At 21.3% G+C, this 22,520-nt stretch overlaps 1 protein-coding gene across 2 annotated transcripts in view; it reads left to right on the forward strand.

Moving 5' to 3' along the window:
• LOC122504579 (metabotropic glutamate receptor 7-like) overlaps window positions 1-22,520 on the forward strand; it is a 330,791-nt gene that overhangs the window by 88,700 nt on the left and 219,571 nt on the right. For both annotated transcript variants that reach the window (XM_043615752.1, XM_043615753.1), the window contains exons 2-3: window positions 14,008-14,220; window positions 19,691-19,906. In XM_043615752.1, coding sequence (XP_043471687.1) covers window positions 14,065-14,220; window positions 19,691-19,906 — 372 coding nt within the window. In that variant the 5' untranslated portion in view covers window positions 14,008-14,064. The remainder of the gene's footprint in view (window positions 1-14,007; window positions 14,221-19,690; window positions 19,907-22,520) is intronic.

Genomic DNA, 22,520 nt, shown 5'->3' on the forward strand with positions numbered 1-22,520 from the left:
AATTTAAAAAATTAAATACAATTTTGTACATTTAATTAAAAAGAAGCACAAGATTTATTCATATTTAATAATATTGAAAATTCAAATGTAGATTATATAGAAAACTAAACTAAAATTAAAATAAAATTAAACTGAAATTAAATTGAAATTAAATTAAAATTATATTAAAATTAAGTAAAATAAAATTTAAATTAAATTAAAATTAAATTAAAAGCAGTTTATTGAAATAAAAAAAAAAATTGGTAGAACGTATAATTATTATTATTAATTAATTTATATTTTTACTATATTATTTTTATTCATAATAATTTTATAAGTTATTTATATTTTTTATTTGTTATTATTATTATTATTATAAATAGTATTATCATTTATATTACATATTATTATTATTCTGAGTTGATTGTTTTGCAGCAACTTTTTTCACATTATATTTTATACGCATTTAATTTTATTTTTGTACAAAAAATATGATGTAAAACCACGACATCGTATGCAATGCATATTTGCTTTAATCTTCCCTTTTTGCGAAACAAGTAAAACATAAATGCCTTTCACATAGTAGATACTCAGAGAAATATTAAAGCTCGCACGAAACTTGGTGCTTTTTTGCTTTAAAGAGAATCTACAATTTTAAATTTATTTTTTTTTATTAAGAAGGACTAAAAAGAATTAATATTTTTTGGACTAAAGATTGCTCAAATATTTAGATGAACTCTTATGCCACTTACTAATAACTAGTACACTTGATAGACTAATAACAAGCTGTAGTTTAAAAAATATTTTAAAAATTTTATTGAAAATAAAAAAAAATTTTTTTGGGAAAATAACAAACGAAAAAAGAAATTCGATTTTAGGGAAATTGTAGACTGGAAAGAAAAATTATTTGGTTTAAATAACCGATTACTTGTTTATTATCAAATAAATATTTAGTTTAATTAAATAATTTTTGTTTAATTTAATTAAATAGTATTTGCTTCAAATAGTATGTTGATTACTAATTTAATTATTCGGTAGAATTCAATTTATTTGATTTAAATAAAAATCATTTGATTCAAGTAAATATTTATTTTATAATAGGCAATGGATATTAAAATTAAATTTATTTTCAGTGTATCAGAAATAAAAAAAAAAATTTTTTTTAAATGTCTGACTGAAAAATCTTATTCTAGTTGAAAATTGTAAGCTAACAGAGTAATTTTGTTCTACATACGATATACTTGCTTGACTGTACAATTTCGTTCTACTTGACAGTTACTTTTGCTGACTCAATAATATTTCGTCTTTCTTAAAAATTAAAATATCTGGCAAATAATTTTTTCACTACTTAAAAACATTTTTATTGTCAAATAAAATATGTTCCACTTAATAAATTAAATTTTTTAAATGAATTACTTTTTTTCGGGAGGATATGTTACCGGCCTGACTAAAACAATTTCATTCTACTTAAAGAAGGCGTTACATGTATTTTTTAACGTTTCAATTTTTTGTTCAGGCAAAAATTTTATTTATCTAACTAAAAACTTTTATAGACACGAAATTTACTTGCCTGAACTCGTCTAATTTTTCTACTTCTGCTCAAAAATTTATTTGTCAGACTAAATATTCTTTTTTCATCAAAAATTTACTTTTAAAATTTAATTACTTTACTTTACTCACCTCTACTCTGACTATTTAATTTTTTCTACTTAAAGAGTTTATTATTTAACTCGACATTTTTATTCTACTTAAAAATTTATTTGTCTGAAAAGTTACTTTTTTGACGTCTGACTATTTAACTTTTTCTACTTAAATTTTTATTATCAGACCATATTTTGATCATTTAAATTAATTTGTTTGGCAAAACTATGTTTTTCTACTTAAAAATTAATTTGTTTAGATAAACTATCTTGTCTACTTAAAAATTAATTAGTCTGACTAAAAAGTTTATTCCACTTAACAATTAATTTGTATCGCGAAACCATAGTTTTCTACTAACAAATTAAATTTGTGTGCCTAAACTCTGTTTTTCTACTTAAAAATTAATCGTTCTACTTAAAAAATAATTTGTCTGTATAAACTGTGCTTTTTCTACTTAAAAATTAATTTGTCTAACTAAACTGTGTTTTTCTACTTAAAAAATTAATTAGTCTGACTAAACTGTGCTTTTTCTACTTAAAAATTAATTTCTCTACCTAATCTGTGTTTTTCTACTTGAAAATTAATTATTCTGGCCAAATTGTGTTTTTTCTACTTAAAAAATAATTCGCCTGTATGAACTGTGCTTTTTCTACATAAGAATTAAATTGTCTGACTAAACTGTGTTTTTCTACTTAAAAATTAATTTGTCTGACTAAACTGTGTTTTTCTACTTAAAAATTAATTTCTCTACCTAATCTGTGTTTTTCTACTTAAAAATTAATTATTCTGGCTAAATTGTGTTTTTTCTACTTAAGAGTTAATTTGTCTTTATGAACTGTGCTTTTTCTACTTAAAAATTAATGTGTCTGACTAAACTGTGTTTTTCTACTTAAGAGTTAATTTGTCTTTATGGTCTGTGCTTTTCTACTTAAAAATTAATGTGTCTGACTAAACTGTGTTTTTCTACTTAAAAAATAATTCGCCTGTATGAACTGTGCTTTTTCGACATAAGAATTAAATTGTCTGACTAAACTGTGTTTTTCTACTTAAAAAATTAATTAGTCTGACTAAACTGTGCTTTTTCTACTTAAAAATTAATTTCTCTACCTAATCTGTGTTTTTCTACTTAAAAATTAATTATTCTGGCCAAATTGTGTTTTTTCTACTTAAGAATTAATTTATCTTTATGATCGGTGCTTTTTCTACTTAAAAATTAATTAGTCTAACTAAACTGTGCTTTTTCTACTTCAAAATTAATTTCTCTACCTAATCTGTGTTTTTCTACTTAAAAATTAATTAGTCTGGCCAAATTGTGTTTTTTCTACTTAAGAGTTAATTTGTCTTTATGAACTGTGCTTTTTCTACTTAAAAATTAATGTGTCTGACTAAACTGTGTTTTTCTACTTAAGAGTTATTTGTCTTTATGATCTGTGCTTTTCTACTTAAAAATTAATGTGTCTGACTAAACTGTGTTTTTCTACTTAAAAAATAATTCGCCTGTATGAACTGTGCTTTTTCTACATAAGAATTAAATTGTCTGACTAAACTGTGTTTTTCTACTTAAAAAATTAATTAGTCTGACTAAACTGTGCTTTTTCTACTTAAAAAATTAATTTCTCTACCTAATCTGTGTTTTTCTACTTAAAAATTAATTATTCTGGCCAAATTGTGTTTTTTCTACTTAAGAGTTAATTTGTCTTTATGAACTGTGCTTTTTCTACTTAAAAATTAATGTGTCTGACTAAACTGTGTTTTTCTACTTAAGAGTTAATTTGTCTTTATGAACTGTGCTTTTTCTACTTAAAAATTAATGTGTCTGACTAAACTGTGTTTTTCTACTTAAGAGTTAATTTGTCTTTATGATCTGTGCTTTTCTACTTAAAAATTAATGTGTCTGACTAAACTGTGTTTTTCTACTTAAAAAATAATTTCTCTACCTAATCTGTGTTTTTCTACTTAAAAATTAATTATTCTAGCCAAATTGTGTTTTTTCTACTTAAGAATTAATTTGTTTTTATGATCTGTGCTTTTTTTACTTAAAAATTAATTTGTCTGACTAAACTGTGTTTTTGTACTTAAAAATTAATTATTCTATGCTTTTTCTACTTACGAATTAATTTGTCTGGATAAACTGTGTTTTTTTTACATTAAACACTATTGTCTGACTAAATATTGGTTTGTTCTACTTAAAATTTGGTCTAATAACAAATGCCTATTTATATTAATCGAAAAGTACTTTATGTATAAAACAAACTTTTCGACCGACGTCCTTGTCGGTCAAAACAATTTTCTTCAACTTCTGTTCACCAAAAAAATCCCTTCCTTCAATCATATAGCTCTGTTTTATTTAAGAAAAGACAAAAACTGTTGGTTTTTATATGCTAAAAATGAACTCTACTCTGTTCCCCTACTTAAAATTTTATTTGTTTTATGTTTGAACTTACGTATTTCTAATACGTAATATTTATTGTAAAATTTTCAAAAAGTTTAACAATGGAGTACAAAATCTATACATTGAAAAAAATTCATTTGATTCAAATAACCAATTACTTGACTATTATCAAATAAATATTTACTTGGATCAAATAATGTTTATTAAAGTCAATTAAATTGCATTTAAATGAATAATTTCAGTCTTTGAAGCAAATACTATTTAATTGATTTTGAATAAAAATTATTTTACTCAATATTTATTTATCAATATTATAATATTTGTTGTAAAAAGAAAGGTAATTATTTCGTTTTAATTTTGGTACTAATCAGTAATTTGATTCGATTTTAATAACGAAGTCAGCTCTAATTAAAAATTTTGATTGATTATAGACAAGTAGGTTATTTAAATCATAAATTTTTTTTTTTATTGTGTTATAAAGAAAATAACAAATAAAAAATGTTAATAAAATAATGAACAAGAGAAATAAATAAATAAATTGATGATAAATTCCCTTTCTTTAATAATAAATAAATAAATTTATTTATCAAATGAATTTAAAAAATAATGCAAATGTAATTCTAACAATCTTTTGGGAAGAAGATAATATTTTTTGCCTTTTCTTATTATTTGCTTACTGTATTTTGTCCCGATAGTTTTTTCTAGATTTTTTAGCAAATACCTTCACACTGGTGATATTAATTATCGAGCACTTGTGATTAGTGGGTTATATTACTACGTCATCCGCTAACGTTGATGATCTCGTTATGGGGTTTAGGTCGGTGATGGGATGTTAATCTGTGATGAGTATATACAGACCACGGTAATCAATTTTTTAATCATTTGAATTAGCACTTGTCGAGTGCAATTAGTGAATGAAAGATTTTTACTTTTAATTTTTTTTTCTGCCTCAAATACTCTTCAAATAGTTTTTTTTTTTAATTTTTATATCGACATATATTCAGCACTACAATAAAAATTAATTGCCTCTTATTTAAATTTGCTCAATTTTATAATAAAAGCGTTTTCAAATATTGCACGAAATATATTTGATCTATAAATTTTGACATAAGTGACAAATTTAAATTTTTCTCTTACTTAAATTTACACAATTATAAGGAGATAAATAATTGCTAATTAATTAATTTATAATCACTTTTGTGTATTTTTTATTTTTTTGGGTTTTGACAGTTAAAATTGAATGATTTTTATATAATTTAAAATTTTAATTAACAATTTTTGTTGGAAATTTTACGAAAACTGGATTAAAATTTTTTTTTTTTTTTTGATAATTATATCAAATAAATTTTGATTTAGAATAATTTTTTTCCTCTCCTTTCTTTTTGAGACAAAATAAGAACCTTCGATATTTAGTTTTCAAGAAAGGTAGTAGATTTGTCAAGAGATTTCATTGCGGAAAAATGCATTTCTACACAGTGCACGATTGTGGTAATATTTTGAACGAGGTGTAAAATCTGCCTCTTTAACTCCATCCTTTCATTTTTGTATATATATAACGTACTTTATAGCGCATATCTCGACGTAAATTCTTTTCAAGCCATCGCCAAGCCTTTTTCCTCTTCTACACTTTTCTCGTTCCTTTTTAATACCAAGTCTCAATTACAGTCGACTACTTTCCTTTCATCCAATAGTTAACAGTTTTACCTGGCCTTCCATCGTTGTATACTTAAAAAAAAAAATTTTCCTACAACCTAAAGCAATACAGACGCAGACATTTGCTGTAGTTTCGTTCTCATACATTCGTTACACACCTAAAAAAAATAAAAAAAAAAAATTGCTTCAAAAATAAAATCCGTCCAAATTGCTCCTACCAACTAAATCACTCTTTGAAAAATTCCGTTTATATGCTTTTGGTTACGATTTTTCACTTGGTTGGGAATGACACTTTTTAGAAATAAAAAATAAAAAATTTGGATCAAACATAGAGAAAGGAGAAATTTTTTTACTTTAAAAAAGTACATTTCTTGTTCTGCTAATTATACTAATTACAAGTTTTGTTTATATTTTCTAGTTAAAAATTACTTGGCTGACTAAAACGGCGCTTGTTCTACTGAAGAACAATTCTTAAAGGAATTTTCCTACTTTTATCAGAATAGAAAAAAATTGAATTTTTTTGTTTTCATCAGTTCAATTCAATTACTATTTTTAATAGTTCTTCACTAAAATTTTTCATTGAATCAATTAATTTTCAAAAAAGTTTTTCAACAATTTTCAAAATTCATTTATTTACAATATTCAACTTTAAAAATTTCAATTATTCGTAAGTTCTTCAATTAAATATATATGAGAAAATAAAAACTTTAAATAATATAAAAAAAATTCAATTATACTTTTTCAAAAAAATGATTTTAAAATTCAATTATTTCTAAAAGTTCACGCTATATTGCTTTTAATATTCAATTATTATCGAAAATTCATTTTTAAATAAATTTTTATAAGAAAATTCTACGAGAATTCAATTATTTAAATTTTAAATACAAAAATAAATAATTTATTAAGCAATTGAATGTTTCTTAAAATTCAATTCTCATAAAGAATTTTATCAACATATTTTTTAATAATTGAATTCTTTGGACGATTTTTAATAAAATTTTTAAAAATTACATTTTTTGAGAAATTTGATTAAAATTGTATTAAAAATGATTTAAATTATGCATCGAGTTTTATTATTTATGAAAATAATTGAATTCCTAAGAAGAATTTAATATTTTTGACGATAATTAAATTTTTGCGAAGAAGGATTCTATTACTCTTGAAAACAATTGAATTTCTGCAATAATTTGTAACTTCTTCAAAATTAAATTTTTTTTTAGTGTTAATTAAAATTTTTCTATAAATCCATTATTTTTATTAATTTTTGAAAAAAGCTTTGAGAATTTACAAAATTCATTTGTTTTTAACTGTAATTTATGTTTAAATCAATTTTTATTAGAAAATTCTACGAGGATTCAATTATTTAAATACAAGAATAAATCATTTATTGAATAACTAAATGTTTCTTAAAATTATAAATTCTTATAAAGAATTTTATAAACATAATATTTTTAATAATTGAATTCTTTCGACGATTTTTAATAAAATATTTAAAAAATAATTACATTACTATCCAGAAATTCGATTAAAATTTTATTCAAAGTAATTGAAATTCCGTGATGAATTTTATTATTTATCAAAATAATTTAATTCCTAAAATGAATTTTTTTATTTAGAAAAATAATTGAATCCCTGTAAATAATTTTATTATTTACACAAATAATTTAATTATATTTCGAAGAAATTTATAGAAAAATTGTAAATAATTGAATTGCTGTGAAATTTTTATTATTTTATAAAAAAAATGTTTGCTTAGAATTATATTAAAATTTTTTTAAACAATTGAATTAATTTGGAAAATTTTATTAATAAAATAGATATTAAAAATAATTGAATAGAAAAATTTTTTTTAAAGTAATTGAAATTTTACTAAGAATTTTATTAAAATTTTTTCAAATAATTGAATTTCGGATAAGAATTTTATTATTTATAAAGATAATTAAAATTTTGTCAAGAATTTCTAAAAATTTTTGAACATTATTGAATTTCTGCGAAAAATTTGTTCTACTTAAAAAATTAACTATTCAATTACATTATTTTGACTCCTGAATTTTTTCTACCTGAAGTTCTATTGTCTCACTGAAATTTAAAATAAAATGAATGAAACTATTTAAATTTATTTTGCTTTTAAAACTATAATGTCTAACTAAACAATTTTATTCTACTGAAAAATAATTATTCCCTTCTAACAATTTCTTTCAACTTTACATTAAATGTTGAATTGAATCGAAATTTAATTTTTTTCTACTTAAAACTACTTTTATTGTAATTGAAAAAATTTATTCTACTTAAAAATAAATTGAGTGACAAAACAAATGTGTTCTGCTAAAAAATGATGTGTCTGACTTAAAAATTTTGTTCCACTTAAAAATTGTTTTGCCTTGCTGAAGAATATTAATCTTCATAAAAATTACTTGTTTGCCTTTAAAGTCTTTCAACAGAATTTAACTATAAATTTATTTACTCTCAAAATTGAATAGTCTGATCAAACGATTTTGTTCTACTTAAAAATTTATATGTCTGACTATACAATCCTAAACTACTTTAAAGCATTTTCTTTATGTAAAGTGTTTTCGTTGTTCTGAAAAATAATTGTACCGAGAAAAAAAATTTATTTCTGTTAAAAAATTTTTAATTCAATTGTCTGACTAAAAAACTTTGTTCTACTTAAAAATTGTTGTATAAATAGTAAATGCACCATTACACACTACTGAAACTACTTTTTCTGCTAACAAAACAATTTTCTTGTATTTAACAATTGATTAATCGACAGAAAAAATTGATTGTAACCAAAAGTCCACTGGTCTGACTTAAAAATTTTCCTCCACTTAAATAATGTTTTATTCTACTTAAAAATTCTTCTGTCTGACTAAAATATTCTATACTACTTAACAGTGATTTGTCTGTTTAAAACAATTTTGTTCTACAAAAAAATAATTGATGTGAAAAAATTAATTTTTCCTTATCTAAACAATTCTTTTTTGTCTTTATTTTATCCTACTTAAAATATTTAGTTCAATTATCTGACTAAAATTTTTTTAAACCTATAATTGGATCTTTTAACTAAATAATTATGTTTTCTATTATAACTGAATTATTTGACTAAACTATTCTCTTCTTCGTAAAATCAAATCTTCTGACCAAACATTTTTTGATTCAGTTAAAAGACACTTGGCTGACATGGCAAAAGTTAGTTGTCAGTCTAACGGTTTTTACTCTACTTAAAAGTGATTTGCCTGACAAAAATATAGAGAATAGAGAGAAGGATAAGAAGAGAAATTTAGGAAAATAAAAAAAAATATGTAGAAGAAAGGAAAGTATTGAGAGAAAAGAAAAAGGAAAAAATGAAAAATAAATAGACAATAAGAAAAGGAAAGAAAAGATGAAAAAAAATTTTAAAAAGAGAAGAAAAAGTATTACTCATTGTCACTTGATTGAGAATTCACTGAATGGTGTAATAATATTCCTGTTAATTAAAAATTTTTTCCTATAATAAACCAGATAATGGGAAATAATTGAAATAAATATGTTATAATGAGTGAAAAAAAAAGTTTTTCCAAGGAGATAAGAATTTGCGATGATTTGAAATTTTTCCTAGTGAGGTTACGAGGGTTATAAAGTCAAACTACTATCGCCTATCGTAAAAGTTCGCTTTCTTTATTACTTATGTTGAGTAGTAAACTGGATTCTTCCGATTTACGAGGACATAGACGACAGCAGTTTTCTAGTTTCGTTATGTATAGAATAATAAAACTTCTCACTTCACAGAATCATAATTCCACAAATCTCAAATATGGATTTCATATTTTAACAGAATATTGAAGATACATATCTGAATGGGAGAGTAGAATGAATATACTGAGATTGCGGTGAATAAAACGCATGTTGTGAATAGTCTCCTCATAGGTAATATACTTATGACTCATAGAGAGTACGTAAAACAACTATTTTTAGCAATGAAAGTTATTATTAAAGTCTCGTCGTCAACACAACAAATTCTTTTACTGTGTCTCATGTCTGACTTCTTAAAAACGATATTGCTTGTCTAAAGGAAAATGAATTTTTCTACTTGAAATTTATATTGTCTGGAATCAAAGAAACTATTTTTTGAAAGTAATTTATCTGACCAATATAGTCTGGTGGTCACTTTTTCTAAAAATTATTTTCTAATCCTTTTTATCTAAAAAATCGATTTCTAATGAAATTTGTTTTTTAAAAAAAGTTTTTCGAAGAAGTTATGATTTCTAATATTTATTTTCCTAAAATTTGTAAAATTCCATAATTTTGATGAAAGTTAGAAAATTGTTAAAAAAAAACTAAGATTAAGAAATAAAAATTATTTTGCATATTTTTTGTTTCTCAATCACAATTTTATTTTACAAAATTATAAGTTTCTTTTTGAAAAAGAAGAAAAAAATGTTATAAAATTACTATTTTTTATCACAACTTGTATTTTCTTGTAAAAAAAAAATAATAATTTGCATAATTTTTATATTAAAATTTCCAAAATTAATTTATTTATAAATTTTTTTTATCCTGCAAAAAGAATCTATCTCTTTTTGACTTTCAACAATCGATTTGGTAAAATTACATAAAATGTCTTGAAAAAGAAAAACTTCTGAGTGAAAAAATAATGAAAGGACAAAATTTTAATATTCTATAAAATCATAAGAATCGTGAAGCGAAAAGTCAAAAAAAGAGAAAATGATTTTTAACTATTTTAATTTGTCAATTACAAATTTTAATTGAAAATGAAACTTTTTAAATTTTTAGAAAATAAAGGAAAAAATGTTACTCAAAACAAATGTTCTGTTACATTTATTTACGAATTTCTTTAATTGTAAATATATTCGAAAACATTAATAACTTTTTTTTAAATAAATATTTAATGAATATTATTTTTCCACGGAAATTAAGAATTTCAATTTCAAATTCTAATCTTTTTAAATTCAATAACTCATAAGAATATTTTTATAAAACATGAAGATATCGATTGCTCCGAGTCGAAGACTCGGAGTGATCGATTTCTTCATGTTTTATAATAATTAAAGATGACCGAGTGATAAAATTATTGTTTTATATATTTATAAGAATAATAGTACAGTAACTTTTTCAAAATTATGTTCATCATTTCAAATCAATTATTATTTTCCACAATTTTTATTTATTTTTTATGAAAATAATTGAATTCCTTAAAAAAAAAAATTTTATTTATAAAAATAATTGAATTATTGCGAAAGAGTTTATAAAAAATTTGTAAATAATTAAATTCCGGATGAATTTTTATTTTTTATGAAAATAATTAAATGTTTGCGTTCTTTTTTTGGGAATTTGAAATTGATATGAAAATAATTGAACTTTGGGGGAAGAATTTTGTTATTTATAAAGATAATTGGGATTTTGATGAGAATTTTTTTTAAATTTGAAAGATAATTGAATTTTATATGAGAAGAATTTTATCATCCTTGAAAATAATTAAATTTCTGTAATTATTTGTAATTTTTCCAAAATTGGATTTTTTTTAGTGTTTTCAACAAAAATTTGAATTACAAATTTTTAAATTCTATTATTTTTAAAATTTCTAATTTTATCCTAAAAAGTTAGCCGCGCGCAAAAATTGAATATTGTTAAAAAAAGATTTTGAAAATTACACGGAGAAAAATATAAAGTAACTTTTACTACTTTTATAGTAAAAAATTTCCGGTAAAGCATTTCTGGTAATTTTTACTATATTTTGCGTAAATTTTGCTACTTTCGAAGTAAATTTTACAAAAATTTTTAGAAAATAAAAAATTAGAAAATACGTTTTAGAAAAACTATACATCTAACTAGTCTGGATTTTACCTAAAAGTTACTTATCTAAATCGTCGTTTTTGCAATAAAGAAAGTAATTTGACAAAAATTTTGTTCATTGTTGAAAATTAGTTGTCTACATAAAATTGAATTCTATGACAAACAATAAGCTTCTGCTTAAAAATGTTTTGATTTGAAGGCACAAATTACCTTCGTTATAAATTAATTTCTGTATTTTATTTTTGTGCTTGAAAGTTGACATGGAAAAATTTATTTGTTTGAAAATGAATTTCGCGAGAGAATAAGTTCTCTCTACTGAAATTTTACTTGTCTGACTAAACTGATTTTCTACTACTAGAACGTTTCTTTTCTTGACATTTCACTTTTACTATTCACCACTCTGATTAAATAATTTTTGTAATTAAAAAAAAAATTGTGAAAGGCAATAATTTGTCATCAACGTCCCTAACGAAACAATTTTCTCTTTTTTTAACTAAAAAGAAAAAATTATCTGATTTAATAACTTTGTTGTAATTATAAAAATTTACTTGTCTGACAAAATAATTTTATACTACTTAAAAGTATTTTATCTGCACAAAAACGTTTTGTTTTAATGAAAAAATATTTCTTGTGACTAAATATTATTTTGTTATGCTTAAAAGTATTTTTTCGATGAGAAAATGTATTCTTTTTCCAAAAATTGTTTTTTCTTACTAAATCATTTTGATCTACTTAAATATTACTTTTATGTGGCTTAAAATTTTTTATATTTTACTTAAAATATTTATGCTTTCTATAAAAAATGTTCTCCTTTTTTTTATCTTGTCTGACTAAATAGTTTTGTACTACTTAAAATCATCGGCGTTAAAAATTTCGTTTTCTACTTAAAATATTGCTTGTATTCTTTCTTGTGACATTATTTTGTTACTAGAAAAAAATATTTTAGAGCAAATAAAATTGATTTTTTCTTAAAAATTGTCTGGTCTGACTAAACAATTTTTTTTCTACTTAGTAAATAATTCTCTTAAAAAAAATTTGTTATCCTGTTGAAAGTAACTTATTTGAATGAAAATAAAATTTTTTTCTACTTAGTAAATAATTCTCTTAAAAAAATTTTGTTTTCCTGTTGAAAGTAACTTATTTGAATAAAATGTTTTTTTGTACTTTAAAGTTACTTTATACTTGAAGATTTATTTGTCTGACCAAACTGTGTTTGTTCTACTTTAAGGGGATGTCAAAGTCGATGTAATTTTTACATAGAGCTTCAATGAAATAAATCGAATCGACTTTGACACCCTCTTAAGCAGTATTTAATTAAGGCTATAAATAGTTTTGTTCTATAGAGCAAAATTTTCTTTAGTAGGTAAATTTAAAATTAAGTTTGTATTTTAATTATATTTTTTTCTAACGTTAATATTTATTAATATTAATATTATTAATATAATAATACATATTAATATAATATTATTAATATAATATTAATATAATATTATAATTAATACTATTCTCTTCTTCTACTTTTTTTTCATTTATTTTTTGATAAATATTATTTTGTCTTAAGACTGACCTAACGCATTTTTTCCTACTTAAAATACTGACGTTTGTCTGACATAACAAGTTTGCTCTACTTGAATATTGCACTTTGTCTTGCTCGACAACTTTTTTTCTATACTTGAAAAAGTCAATTTGTCTGACACTACAAAATTTCTTCTACTTAAAATGTAAATATTGTCAGGCACTCGAGCTTATTGTGCATAAAAGATTATATTTTGTCTGACAAAAAATGCATATTTCTCAATGCTTATTTATTTTTTATTTCTATTACAAATTCCGATTTGTTTAACATTTAAGTTTAACGTTTTAGAACTTTTTGAAATTTTTTTTTTAATTATGGATAAATAGTTAATAGTTGATTCAATCCACTTGAATTCAATTCAATTCAATTCAATTCAATTCAATTCAATTCAATTCAATTTAATTCAATTCAATTCAATTCAATTCAATTCAATTCAATTCAATTCAATTCAATTCAATTCAATTCAATTCAATTCAATTCAACTCAATTCAATTCAATTCAATTCAATTCAATTCGATTCGATTTAACTCAATTAAATTCAATACTTTTTAATGGGATCCTATCGAATTGAATTCTTTGGAATTCAAACAAATCATATCCAATATAACTGAATCCAAGGATTTTTAATTTAATGCATTTCAATAAAATTCAATCGATCACAGTTCTTCTTGAACGGTTGTAATTTCAATCGAATACAATGAAAGATCAAACACAAAACAATTGAATTCAATGGAATACTATTTAATCAAGTCTAATCTAAATAAATCTCATTCAAATGAATCCAATCGAATAAAATCCAATAAAATCAATTGGATTTTGAAATATAATCGAATTAAATTCATCTAAACCTTTTTCTAATTAATTTACAAATAATTTTGCAATTAATTTTTTTGTTATTTCAATTATGTATAAATTTTATTGTCGCCCATAAGAAAATCAATGAACTAAACGTGTTTTTTTTCTCTATTTTCAGCGGGGTCCCGGTGGTTGGTCATCGGGATCCTTGGTTTCCGTTCGTGAGGTGCTCAAAATGAGCCTACAGAGGATTCTACCGATGTGGTGCTTCCTCGTGCTCGTTGAGTGCACCCAATTACATAGAAATAACAGTGACGAAGATGGTTCAAAATTAATTCGAATCGTCGGCGACGTTATTTTTGGAGGAATATTTCCTATGCACGAACATCAGGTTTGTTCTTTATTCACTTAGATCAAATTTATAAATATTTCTTTCCAATTTTAAAAATTTTTATTTTAATCATTCACTATTAACTTTTAAGCACAGTTTAATTATTTTTCATCTTTCTCCTAAAGTAAATGTTTAATTCCAAAAAAAGTTTCTTAAATTTTTTTTTTAAATTAAAATTAATATTAATATTATTAATGTTATTTGAAATTTTTTAGAACTTGTTAAGATTTATTGAAAATTTACTAAATTTACTAAAGTTTATTTGAATTTATTAAGATTTGTAAAATTGTATAAAAATTTAATAAAATTTGTTAAAATTTGTTAGAATTTGTCAAGATTTATAAAAAATTATACAGATTTATTGAAGTTTGTTAAAATTTATTGAAATTAGTTAATATTTATCTAATAAAATTTATTACTCTCTATATTTGAATTAGTAAACATGTTTACTAATTTTAATTAGTAACTGATATTTTGCATTTGAATTAAATTTTACTAAAAAGTAGTAATTTCTACTAATTTAATAGTAAAATTCACTAATTCAAAAAAAAATTCAGTTACTAATTTCAATTAGTAAACATTTTTAATAATTCAAATTAGAGAGTAAAATTCATTAAAATTTTGTAAAAACATGTTAAGATTTATTAAAGTTCATTAAAGATTATTGAAATTTGTTTATATTAGCTAAAACTATTTAAGTTTATTAAAATTTATTAAATTTATTAAAATTTATTAAAATTTGGATAAGTTTAATGAAAATTTATTATTTTACCAAAACTTATTAAAATTTAGTAAAACTTATTAAAATTTTTTTAAATTTGGTAAGATTTTTTAAACTTCATTATAATTTATAAAATTTTGTTAAGCTTCAATAAAGTTCATTAAAATTTGTAAAATTTTATTAGGTTTTTCATAAAGTTAATTGAAATTTATTAGAATTTATTAAAATTTATAAAAATTAAAATTCGTTAAAACTTATTCCAATTAAATCACAGAAAAAACTTGGTGTGATTTTTGTTGCGTTTAAAATTATCCAATGTTAAAAAAAATAGAAAGTGTCGCCACCTACGAGGGTAAAATTTGTTGCATGTTATTTTAACCCCAAATTCAGTGTTAAAATAACACTTTTTAATTTTTATTTTCTGTAAATTGAACTTGATCAAAATTTATTAAAATTCGATATAAATTTGTAAAGTTTAATTGAAATTAATTAAATCTTATATCAAAATTGATTAAAATTTATGAAACTAATAATACCCAGACAGTTGTTTCTCGAGAGATTATATTTTTGAATTATCTATTAGCTTGATACACATATATGGAATTAAAATATTTTTTTTTTTCAACTGTCAAGGTAGTAAAATTGCCTGTCAGCAAAAACGTGTATTTTAATTAAAAACTTTCCTTTCCATCGAAGCGCTCGTGAGGGGAATGTGTGAGGCGTTGACTAGTTTTAACGTTAAAGCAACGAAAGGGAGTTTCGGTCTAGTAGTCATATATATACATATACATATATATAAATATAGAAGCGCAAGAGGAGTGAACGTATCTCAGCATTGCAAGCATTACAATAGTCGAGCTATCGCGTTGTCACAGGATTTATGAGTATGTTTGCCACACTATACTACATATATATATATGTATACATTCAGCATTCAACTCGGTTTACTAGTGACTCTAGTGAGTCAGAAGTGGTTACTTCGCTGTCCACTGAACTTCAACTTGGTGAAAACTTTCCACTGACTTTTTAACCTCATTGAAATCTCATTTTTTTTTTTTTTTTTGACGCACGTTAAACTTTGAAAAGTGAAATTATTCCAATTTTTCCTTTCACGAATGTAAATTAAAAGCATTTTCATTTTTAAAAAATATTTGCCATTGCATTTCAACTTTTTTCTTTACATTCCTTAAAACTTGAGTAAAATTTACTATGTAATATATTTTTTATTTGGCGAAAAATTAATTGTCGACCCTTAAAAAACCCAGAAACACAAATTTCATTAAAATTACATTAATTTTACACATATCTTCCACCATATTGGATCCGCCATTTTGAATTTTTAAAATCTAACTTCTGATTCGTAATTTAGCAAATTTAACAAATTTCATAAAAATTGCATTAATTTTAATTTAAAATTTTTAAACATATCGTCCACCATGTTGAATTTTCAAAAAATTTCAATTATTGATTTTTAGATTTTTTGAGCTTTAAATATTTAAGTCTAACATTTTGAATTTGTAATTTGCAATTTTACTATTCTAATGATAAAACATTAATAAACACTAATATTAACCCTGTACCAAGTTTAAGTGAAATTAATTACAATACATATATCAAAAAATTAAAAAGTTTGAATTTTCGAATTTTTAAAAATTGTCATAACTTCGGTCAATATTAATATTTTTTTATATAATATGGCTAGAATGTAAAATAAGGCTAATGCTTTTTTTTAAAAAAATTAATTTTTCAAAAAGTTTCCCAAAGTAGATTTCTTTAATAAAGATTAAAAATAATTATTTTCTGGATATTTGTACTTAGATTTTTTTTTAATTTTAAAATAAACAATTTTTAAATGTTTAGTTTGGAGGTTAAATAATAAGTTTAAAAAAGTCAAGTTTTAAAGATTAATATTATCAATAGTGTAAAAATAAAAATAAAATGTATTCTGAGCAGGTTTATTAAATAACATTTAAGTAATATTTCAAAATATTTAAACACTAATCAATTTTTAACTATATATGGTAGAAAAAATAAATTTTCAAATGAATCAATTATAGATGGAAAATAAATAAATAGATAAATCTAAAAACAAATTATAGGTAGCAAATAAAAAGTTCAAATAATTAAAAAAAAATTGAAGCAAACTTTTCAAAAACATTAATTCTACAGAATTGTTATTTAAAATTATGAAAAATTCAGATTTTCAAAGATTATAATTTAAAAACTTTTCAAAATTCAATTATTTCTAAAAATTAATGCTATAATGCTTTTAGGATTCAATTATTATCTAAAATTTGAACAAAAAATTTTACTAAAATTAATTTTTATTAGAAAATTCTATGAGAATTCAATTATTCAACTACAAGAAATTTTTAAATTTAAATTCTTTTTAAATTCTTTTGACGAATTTTATTACAATTTTGAAGAATAATTTTTACAATTTTCTAGGAATTCAATTAAAATTACATAAAAAAAATTGAATTTCTGCGATGAGTTTTATTATTTATGAAAATAATTAAACACCAAAAAAGAATTTTATAATTTGCGAAGCAAATTGAATTATTGCGAAGAAATTTATAAATAATTTACATGTAATTGAATTTCTGTGAAATTTTTATTATTTATGAAAATAATTAAATGTTTGCATAGAATTTTATTAAATTTTTTTTTAAATAATTGAATTTTTTTTGGAAAATTTTATTAAAATAATAGATATTGAAATAAATATTGAATCATTGAATTGAGGAAAATTTTTTTAAATAATTAAAATTTTCCCAATTTTACGAATTTTTCATTGTTTGAAAATTTTTCAATTAAATATATTTTAGAAAATAAAAACTTTAAATAATTTCAAGAAAAAAAAAATTTAATTAAACTTTTAAAAAAAAAATTAATTCTACAAAATTGTTTGTAAAAAGTATAAAAATTTCAGCTTTTCAAATATTTTAAATTGCAACCTTTACAAAATTCAATTCTTTTTAAAAATTCACTCAATAATGCTTCTAATATTCAATTATTTTTTAAAATTTTAACTAAAATTCAGTTTTAAGTAAATTTTTATTAGAAAATTCTACGAAATAATATTTTAAATTAGAAAATTAGAAAATATTATAGAAATTATGATTAAGAAATAAATTTTGTTTATTATATGCTTTTTTCTATAACAACTTTCGTTTGACTGATCTGAATTATAAAAATTTTTCTCTTTTTTATTTAAAAATATTAAATAAAAATTGTTAATTTTTTAAAAATTATGATTAAGAAAAAGGAAATATACCCATTTTATGCATAATTTTTAGTTCTCAATAAAAAATTTGTTCTCAAACTCATTCTTTTCTGCTTGGGAATAAAAAACATTTCATATTCAAAGTTTTTTAAGAATAAAAGAAAAAAATGTTTATAAATTCTATTTGTCAATTACAAATTTTCTTTGAAAGTGAAATTGAAAATTTTTGTATTTTTAGAAAATAAAGGGAAAATTTTTTATTTAAAAAAAAGGTTCTGTTACATTTATTTACGAATTTCTTTCATTGTAAAATTATTTGAAAACATCAAAAACTTTATTTCTAAAAAAAATATTTGATTATTATTATTTTTCTACAGGAATTAAAATATTCAAAAATTTCAAAATCAAACCTCTTTTTAAATAGAACAACATATAAAAGTATTGTTTTTATTATTTATAAAAATAATTTAATGTTTACATACAATTTTATTAAAAATTTTTTTTAAACAATTTAAATTTCAAATCGTTGTAAATTTGAAGAAGGGAACTTGGAGTAGAGAAAATTTAATTCAAAATTTAATAATTTCAGTAAAAAAAATGTTTTTCTCAGATAAAATTAATAATCCGTTATATTAATGGAAAAAATAAATTGTTAAACTTCAAGTACCGAAGTGAACTCTTTTAAGTGATATACTTATTTGAAAAGAAATTAACATTTTAAATAATCAAGAGTTATGGAAATCACGAATTTAAGCTTTTAAAGTAAGAAACTTTGTAATTATGAAACGTCTTTAAAGAATAAAATACATTTAAAGTGTCTTTTAAAGTGAAATCTTCGTTTCTTTTGAAACTGAATAATTATTTTATTCTAAATGTTGAAACAATACCAGAATAAAAAATGAGACAAAAATTGTTAATTCGAATACAATGTAAGAAAATAAAGAACAAATAATAAAATGGAAAATAAAGAAAACGTAAAGTAACGAAAAAATTGTAAATAGAAAATAGAAAAAAGATACTAGAAAATTAAGTTTTTTTTGTAAATTTTTATATTATATTTTCAAAATTATTATAAGAAATAAATAAATTAAAAATTTAATAAAAAATTAAATAAATTATAAAAAATGAATGAAAAAAATAAATAAAAATAAATAATAAATAAATAAATAATAATAATAATAAATTAATTAAAAAATTATTTAATATTTAATTAAATTAAATGAAATAAAAAATTTCACATACTAATATTGGAATTAAAATAATTCTATACAATTTCAATTTCCTTTTAAAATCAATAATAGAAATAATTGAAAATTATAATTAAAGTATAAATATAAAAAAAATTATTAATAATAATGAATTAAATTTGAATGAGAAAAAGGTCAAAATACAAAAAGGCAATTCTGTTCTAGTTCTAATGTAAATTTAGTAGAATAGTTAATTAAATTATGTAGAAAAATAAAAAATTTAGTGAACATTTAGTTAAATTTTTGATGAATTTTTGTGTTTGCTTTTTTTTACAGGTAACCAATGTCAATGTTGAATCACCATGTGGCGCTGTGAAAGAGGAAAAAGGTGTTCAACGATTGGAAGCAATGTTGTATGCGTTGGATCTAATTAACAGTGACAACGAACTCCTCCCCAATACCACCCTGGGTGCCTTGATCCTGGATTCTTGCAGTAGTGACACACATGCTCTCGATCAAAGCATGGAATTCGTCAGATCTTACATGAATCAAGTTAGTCATTTTATAATAAATATTCGTAAAATTAATAATTACAACAGTAAACAATTATAAAAAAATAAATTAAATAATTATAATAATCACTATGATTACAAAAATCAGTAATTAAAACAATTCTGTTTCAATAAATAAATCGAAAAACGATATAGGGAATAATTATTATATTACTTTATTGTTTATTTTAATTTAATAGATAATAAATAAATAAACAATTACAATAACAAATTACAATAATAATAATAATTAATTACCATAAAAGTTAATTTTTTTTTAAATTTTTATAAAAGTTAATTACAATAATTATTAATTTTAATAATAAATAATTACATTGTTTATAAGTTTTTTTTTAAATTCTTAAAATGTGAATTTCAGTTTACTACATTTTTTTGTACTTTGTTATCTATGTATATAATTGTATACATTAATGTATATAATTTATATACATTAATGTGTTTAGTGTTGATTTTTTCAAATATCACTCAACTAACATTCGTTGAAATTTAAACAGTGGAAATGTGTGTATGTGTGCGCCATTAATTTTTTTTAATGAGATAAAATTTACGTGATTCCTCGCAATGAAAATATTTTGCAAGTCCAATGCATATGAGAATGTTTTACAAACAAGTTACGCTTTTTAATTAAAAAATATTTGCATCATTTTTTAATGTAAAACGTAATAAATTAATTTCGAACCACTTTATAAATTAACAGTTATTTCTTTCATGTACATATTTTCAAAATAATGATGATAAAACAATTTTTTCATTAATTTCCCTACAAAATTGAAAATTGCATTTTTAATCGTAATTAAACTTTTTTCCATAGTAGAGAAAAAATATTTTTGTTAATTGATTTACCTACATTATTTTATTTATTTATTTTTTTTAATTGTTTTTCAATTTATTGTTCTTTTGCTTTCTATTTTCATTTTATTGGATATTTAATTTTAGAAGTAATGAATTTTTTCACTCAATGAAAGAAAATATTGAAGGAAAGGAAAAAATGAACTTCTATTTTATCGAACAATGAAGAAATGTGACACGAAAAATGAGAGCCAGTGATTTTTCCTTCGATTCTTTTGAAAAGAATTTTAAAGTGCAAAAGGTCTCACACATATATATATATATTTTTTAATAAAAATTGATATTCGCGAGTTTCTTACATCGGAGACATTTGAAAAATTTGACAATAACGATAATACAAGTCACTTGGAGATAAAGTCTCGTTTATCTTTCTTGGCATGTAAATAGCTCTATGAAAAATTGCGCGAGAAAAGTAGGTCTCTGAAGATTACTTTTCCTCATAAACTCTTCATATATTTATTTCATGCGTAAAAAGTTACATACCTATGAGAATAAAAAAAAAATAAAATAACCCCAGGAAACAATTAAAAAACTTAATTTTTTTGAAACATTTTATTTTCAATCTTCCATTTTATTCAAAATGGCAGATTCTCATTTTACCTTAAAAAAATATTAAATAAAAAACAAATAAAATTTTAATTATATTTTATATAAGTGCTTTTGAGAAAAATTATTATCTACCGCCAACAATATTCGCCCCCTAATTATAATTGTATCCCGTATTATTTAAAATTCATATATAATATTCCATTTCTCGTGAAATTTCAATTAATTTAAAATTGATTCTCTATTTTTTTCTCTATCATATTTTATTAATAGAATTCGTTAATTTCAAAATATGTACATATATACCATTTCTGATTGATATTGAATTATTTAATATTCAGATTGATATTGAAATATTTCAATTCCAAACAATGAATATTAATTAGAATACTGCTCATTACAACTGTGTTTTGATAAAATGAAATGTGAATCAATATTTTAACTAAATTATAATATTGCCAATTATAATGATAGTATAATCTTAAATTTCAAAAAATATTATCACTGTCTCTATTTCAATATTTGTTTCAATTCGCCGCTTTCATAATATACTTTCACAATTTAATTAATTGTTTACTATTGTAGAAGCATCATTACAAAAAACACTTCTCCCACTTTTTTTAACCTGAAAACATCCAAGAACCTGAAAATTTATGCAAACAGAAGCAAAACAGACGAAAATAAATATTGTTAGTATAAAATATTTAAACAATTATAATAAAAATAAAAAAATATTATTATTATTATTATTTTATATAATATAATAAATAAAAAGTAAATATAATTTATAACTTAAATATGAACTACAGTAATTAATTTTACCTATAGGTAAAATTAATTACTAAAAAAAAATTATAAATAAAATTAATTATAATTAATTATTGTATAGGTGCAATAATAAAAATTGTCAATTATAATTTTATTACAATAAAAATCGGTATGATAATAATAATAATAATAATAATAATAATAAATTGTTATAATTTTGTAATAATGTTTATAATTTAGAAATCAATATTAAATAATTAGGGCTCGCACTCATCTACTAAATTCTACTATTTACTAGCTACGGTTTGGATACTTTTTCTTTAGATTTGTGACACTAAAAGATACTTTTTCCTTCTTTTCAAAAATTGACACCAACTTAAATCCCCTAATAATTGAAATAAAAAATTATTTTCAAGAATGTTAATAAAATT

The sequence above is a fragment of the Leptopilina heterotoma genome, unplaced genomic scaffold (assembly GCF_015476425.1).
Source record: "Leptopilina heterotoma isolate Lh14 unplaced genomic scaffold, ASM1547642v1 Lhet_305, whole genome shotgun sequence".
Lineage (NCBI taxonomy): Eukaryota > Metazoa > Arthropoda > Insecta > Hymenoptera > Figitidae > Leptopilina > Leptopilina heterotoma.